Below are 6,000 nucleotides of genomic sequence, written 5' to 3' on the forward strand. Positions count from 1 at the left end.
AAACACTAAAGAAAGTAAGAAAGAAAAAAAAAAAAAAACTTTTTGGGGAATGCACAAGACAGCATTCCTTTCTTCTCCATATTGGTTTCTTCAAAGATTCAAAATTACTGATGGTGATTTGGATCCTTTTGGGCTCAGAAAAGATTTGATTTTTTTTGTTTTTGTGTGCATATTATTTCATCTAAGATCCTAATTTCTCTGTGTGGATTTATGTAACTTGTAAATAAATGCTGGATGATGGCTTGGAATTTAACATTAACTAACTTGAGAGTAGAGTAAAGGATTATTAGGATAAACCCTTCTGGGTTTTGTTGATTATTTGAGGAACAACTTGCTGCGGACCCTCCTCTGATGACTGAAATATCTGTCTTCAACCTCTTGTGAGAAATGCTTGGTCTTTTATCCAAGCAAACAAATTTGAAAACCCTTAATGGTCCTTATCATGTTATCTTCTTCAAAGTACAGCTAAAAAACAGAGGATTCTATTGGTATTTTATCTTTAATCTTACCTATTCTAATGATGATGGTGGTGGCGAAAGAATATAAATGAATCGTGAAAATCTGACTACCCCACGTGGCAAACTCAATGGACTACCCTGACTGGACTACCCTGACGTGACAAATTTGGAAACTGTTGATTTGTGCTCGTCTGGATACAGGTGGCACTTCCCCATAAAAAAGGCGCATCTCTAGAGAAACATGTTTCTTAAGGATGCAGATTTGCATCTCTAGAGAAACATGTTTCTTAAGGATCGCAGATCTAAGGTTTCTGAACTTGTCACATCAGGTAATCGATAGAGTATGCCAAGTGGGGTGGGGTAGTCATATTATCACGACTCAATATAAATTTTTGTTATCATTTGCCTAAACTAAAAAATTGAAGAAAAATAATTTTGATCGCATAAAACACAGTAAAATTCGATTTAACCCAGTGATCCAAGTAAATTTTCAGAAGAAAAAAAAAACAGAGGTCTTATTAGTAAACAGAAAATCAAGAATGCCAAATCTTGGTGTATGGAATATGGACAGGAAAATTTGTTTTCTAAGGAAATTGTGATTTACATGTTATATGATTGTACATTTTCCTTAGAATTCAATTTCAATCACAATTTTTTTTTTTTCTAAAAAATGTTTTCTCACACCTGCCCCTAGGAAATGATTTTCCAATCTCCTAACGTTATGCTCTCATGGTAAGTCTCATCCGAAAACAAAACATCAATTCTCTTTTCCACATTTTTTTTTTCTAGTTCCAATCAAATTATAGATTGGTTTTCATATGGAATTCAATTTTCCATAGTCATTTTCTCAAAAAATCCATGTTTCATATTTCATATATTTGCTAACTCTCCAGTCTCTGCATTTTCTTTTGATAAGTTCTATATATATCAAATCAAATATTAAGAATCAAGCAATCAATCACAAACACTTTTCAAATTCAAATATGATGAATGTTTGTGTGTAAGGTTAGTACGCCCCCATCAAATCTATTGGATCGGGTCTAGATTGGATTTGGTCGATCTAGGATCAATTTGATAAGAAGATTGGTCCGACAAGAATCGGATTGACCCATTGTCAGATTTGCATAGGATCAAATCCCATTTGATATATAAAATATAAATAAGTTTCATATACTTCAATTAAAAAATATAATACAATTTACATAACTTCTTATATTTTATCTTGGGTCCCGGTCCCCACCCTATGCTTTACCAAACGTGTTTTGTCCTACATGAGTTAGAAGTTTTGGAATAGGCTGATTTTTGGTGAGGATGATCTCTATGGTAAGGAGATCATCCTCACCAAAAATCAGCCCATTCCAAAACTTCTAACCCCATCAAAAATGATTTACAAAAAATGAACGGTCCACGATTTTTCAACTTGTAAACATGAGGTTAGAAATTTTGGAATGGGCTGATTTTTTTTATGAGGATGATCTTTTAATCGTAGAGATCATCCTCACCAAAAATCAGCCCATTCCAAAACTTCTAACCCATGTAGGACAAAACACGTTTGGTAAAGTGTAGGGTGTTGAACATTTCCCTTTTATCTTATTGCGAAGTAATCAATTCAGAGCCAATCCTTATTTGATTATTGGATCGAAATTGATCGGATTCATTTGCATCCCTGTGTACCCATTGGACTAAAATTGGGTTTGAGCCCATGAAAGCCCAATTATAAATCAAGCCTATTATCAAACCCTAATAGGATTAGGCCATTAGGGTTCCAAAGGAAATGCCATATAAATTCTCTCTCCCATCTTAGGGTTTTTCATTTACAGAGAGAGAGAGGAGAGAAGAGAGAGAGAAAAGATGAGCAGCAAAGACAAGAAGATTGCCCCAAAGGGTAAGAAGAAGGGAGCGAGTTTCGTGATTGACTGCGCAAAGCCAGTCGAAGACAAGATCATGGACATCGCATCCTTGGAGAAGTTCTTGCAGGAACGTATCAAGGTTGGAGGCAAAGCTGGTGCCCTAGGTGATTCCATCACCATCTCTCGCGAAAAAAGCAAGATCACTGTCACCTCCGAAAACCCTTTCTCCAAGAGGTATATTTAGTCTCACCCATAGATTTTTTTCTTCAATTTCTAGATTTTTTTTGTCATTTATGTTTCTGATTGATTCTCTTTGTTTGGGTCTTTCGATTATAATTTTTTTATTAATTTTTTTTTTTCAAATATCAATTGGACTGTTATTGGTGAATGTTGAGGCATGTTTGGATATTTGTGTAGTTTTAAAAATTATGGTTTTGATTTTAAAATGGAAATAAGAACTTACAAATATGTTTAGATGTTGTACTTGATTCAATGCCGAGAGGTGTGAGAGTTGGTGTTTATTAATGTGGGTTCTTCCTTACAACTAGTTGGGTAAAAATTTGAGTCCTTTTTGAAGGGCTTAAGCTGGATTCTTCAACAGGAGTTAATGGTGTTCGAATTTAAGTTACATGATGATAGTTTAATTTAACAAAATATGCTGAATTTGGCAAAATTTTGAAAAATCCCTCGAAAGTTGGGTTGTGCTGGTAACATTTTTTTCTAGCCTATTTGATATGTGCCTAGTTAGATTAGATCGCAAAATAGTAGAAAGAGAAGCAAAAGATTGAAAATGATCTCGTTCGAGGGAGATTGGTTCTCCAAAATAACAAATTTGAGATGGTGAGTCTCTAAATCTATTAGGGTTCAAGATTTTCTCTAGATAATTTTATTTGAAGCAACTACATGATTTGAATACAAGAGTTCTACATATTGTAACCCTACCACATTGGAAAACTAACCCTAGAATCCTACCCACTTATGAAACTATCACATCACGGTTTTAAATCTCGTCCAAGACTGAGACGACTCATTGGACCCGTCTCGGTATCGTCCACCAACGAGATGGATAGGCAAGTCAAATGGATTGGACGAGATTTAAAACCATGGTTCATTTGTCTCATTGTTGATCGAGACAACCCAAACGTATTGGAAAACTTGTCCGAGACAAGACGTCAAAGCGAGTTTTAAAACCATGTACCACACACTTATGGTAGTACCCAGCATTCTCTCAACAAAGAATGATCCCACAAAACCCATTCTATCTTAACTAATTTACCCTCCCCAGAAAACTATCCCATGCAACCTTATCCATTATAGTTATTCTACTCCTTTCTCACATATGGTCACGTAACCTATCCTCCACCCAATTTTTTTTTTTTTCCTTTTTCATAAAAAATTCCAGAATTAATCAGATTTACCAAACTTCTCTCCCCTTGGAGGAATAATTGTTGAATCCAAATTTGTTTACTATGTTAGCAGCTATCAGCATTATTGGGATATCAAGGAGTAGCACCCTGACTTAGGTTTAATGGCATTTCTTACTTCGATTCCATGTTTCTGGGATACAAGTAGGCATCAGAGTTGGACACATGTATGAGGCATCGGATTTGGCAATCCCTAGGTGATTGGATTGGAAGGCTAAGCTTTATATTTTGTGTATAATAATGATCATTTCTATCATGAACTATAAGAGTCGAGGCATGTTTGTGTATTAGTAAAAATGATATTAAATGGATTATGTGATGGTATATCTTATGATGCTTTTATATACCTATAAACTAGAGAACACATATAGTGAAGAAAATGACTACCGATAAGGTTAGAAGTTATGATCTATGATTTCATTTAATTAATTTCTTTCAACTACAGTCGAGGAATGTCAGAATCTGACATCTGTTTGACAAAGATATTTCATCCTTCTAGAAGATTCCATGTAATGTGGATGTGGATGGATTTAGGGAAGTGTGAGGAAGATTTCCTCTCATGACCATGAAGAAAAGAATCTGGTTCAATCCCAGCTTACCCGCCACAAAATAAGAAAGAGAATTAACATTGTTTGGAACTGATTATTAGACCATTATTTTTCTAACTCAGGTGGCCCATTAAACTTGTATAATTTTGACAATAGAGCAATCCTGATGTCATTCTGTTGAAGAGCTCTATAACAACATATAAGGTCTACTTATCATTGATGTAATTATTTGACTAATTTTTAAGTGTTACTATTTGTTGTTAGGCAAGCACAGGGGCAGATTTACAGTGCGTCCCCCCCCTCCCCCCCACCTTCCACCAAAAAAAAAAAAGAATTTTCAAAGTCTATGGATTAGTGAGCTATTGCGACAGACAGATAAAAAATCTGCCACTATTACCCCCACAACTATTTTTTTCTCTTAGTGTCCTCACAAATTTTTTTCTACTCTTGGTTGCCCCCACATGGGTAAAATTCTGGCTCCTCCGCCCCTGGGCCGCAAGCACCTTGTTTGCATAGTTCTGTTAGAGCTTTGATGTGGCTGATCTAGTATTTTATTAATAGGATGCTTCAACCAAATATGCAATTACAGATTTACCCCCTCTTCTTTGTTTCTATTTGTAGTCCATTTGCCAATGTTCCATTGTTTTCCACTATTCATTTAACATTTTTTGTTTTTTTGGGGTGATGGGCTCACTAGGTACTTGAAGTATCTAACAAAGAAGTACTTGAAGAAGCACAATGTGAGGGATTGGTTGCGAGTCATCTCATCCAACAAAGACCGGAACATGTATGAGTTGCGATACTTCAACATTGCTGAAAACGAGGCTGAGGAAGAAGATTGATTAATCCGGCCTGCTTACGTTGATATTTCTATCAGTTTGTTTGAACATCTTTAGAACAAAGCATCTGTTTTTGCCTTTCTGATTAGTTTTAATTAATCAGTTTCTTATTTTTTGTTTCCAGATATTTTGTTTATGACTTAGTTTCTATTTCTGGCTGAGTTTATTTGTGGTGCATTCTCACCTCTCAACAAGCCAACATGCCTTGCATTACTTTCCATTACAAGCCCACTGTCTTAATCTGTTTGTTCTTGCATAATTTTCTTGAAAAAGATAGGTCACCCCTATTAAACTTTCATATGAGTGATATTTATGATTCCATTGTGAGTCGTGCTTGTGTGACCTCAATTTACACTTTACTTGAGATGAAGTATCTGATTACAACAATCGAAGGATGACAAGTTTGGTGGTTGATGAATGCAATGCCCATGAAATTATTGACTGAGATTGGGTTGATTTTGGGGCCTATAGTTGAAGCTTTGATGCGGTGGCTGTTCAACAAAGGTGGCTTGGGCAGGTTTGACAAAAATAGATTAGGCTCTTTATCCACCTTTTAACGAAGTTTCTTAAACAGCTCATGACTCGAGAGAATGGAAAAGATAGCTTGTGTCATGGCGATTTTCACTGAGGTTGATATATTTAAAATTAGGGACCAACTAGTTGCACACCACCCATTGCCAATTACATTCCATCACCTTTGCACTCCATTTGGATGATTACACTTCAAAAATAATTAAAAAAATTGCACTTTTTTTTTTTGTTGGTTCTTCTCTTAACTATGTCAAAAGAAATTATTGTTAGTTCAATAATTTTTGCAAGAAATTTTTTTTTCGTTTTAGAACCATGTGTTTCTCTTGAAATATGCAGCTTAAGATTAAATT

The 6,000-nt window shown here is 35.2% G+C and overlaps 1 protein-coding gene across 1 annotated transcript; it reads left to right on the top strand.

Annotated features, from left to right (window-relative positions):
* Positions 1-2,258: 2,258 nt before the first annotated feature.
* On the top strand, positions 2,259-5,280 carry LOC147388594 (large ribosomal subunit protein eL22y-like). Its single transcript, XM_086418917.1, has 2 exons — positions 2,259-2,542; positions 4,978-5,280. The coding sequence occupies exons 1-2, from the start codon at positions 2,310-2,312 to the stop codon at positions 5,120-5,122; spliced, it is 378 nt and encodes a 125-aa protein (XP_086275043.1). The 5' UTR covers positions 2,259-2,309; the 3' UTR covers positions 5,123-5,280.
* Positions 5,281-6,000: the final 720 nt, after the last annotated feature.

This window comes from Akebia trifoliata, chromosome 12, assembly GCF_017979445.1.
Source record: "Akebia trifoliata isolate Shusen 1 chromosome 12, ASM1797944v1, whole genome shotgun sequence".
Lineage (NCBI taxonomy): Eukaryota > Viridiplantae > Streptophyta > Magnoliopsida > Ranunculales > Lardizabalaceae > Akebia > Akebia trifoliata.

Excerpts from the sequence above, each read along its gene's own strand:
- LOC147388594 (XM_086418917.1), top strand. The coding sequence starts at position 2,310 with ATGAGCAGCAAAGACAAGAAGATTGCCCCAAAGGGTAAGAAGAAGGGA. Across the intron at positions 2,543-4,977 it reads GAAAACCCTTTCTCCAAGAG|GTACTTGAAGTATCTAACAA; the intron begins GTATATTTAGTC and ends TGGGCTCACTAG.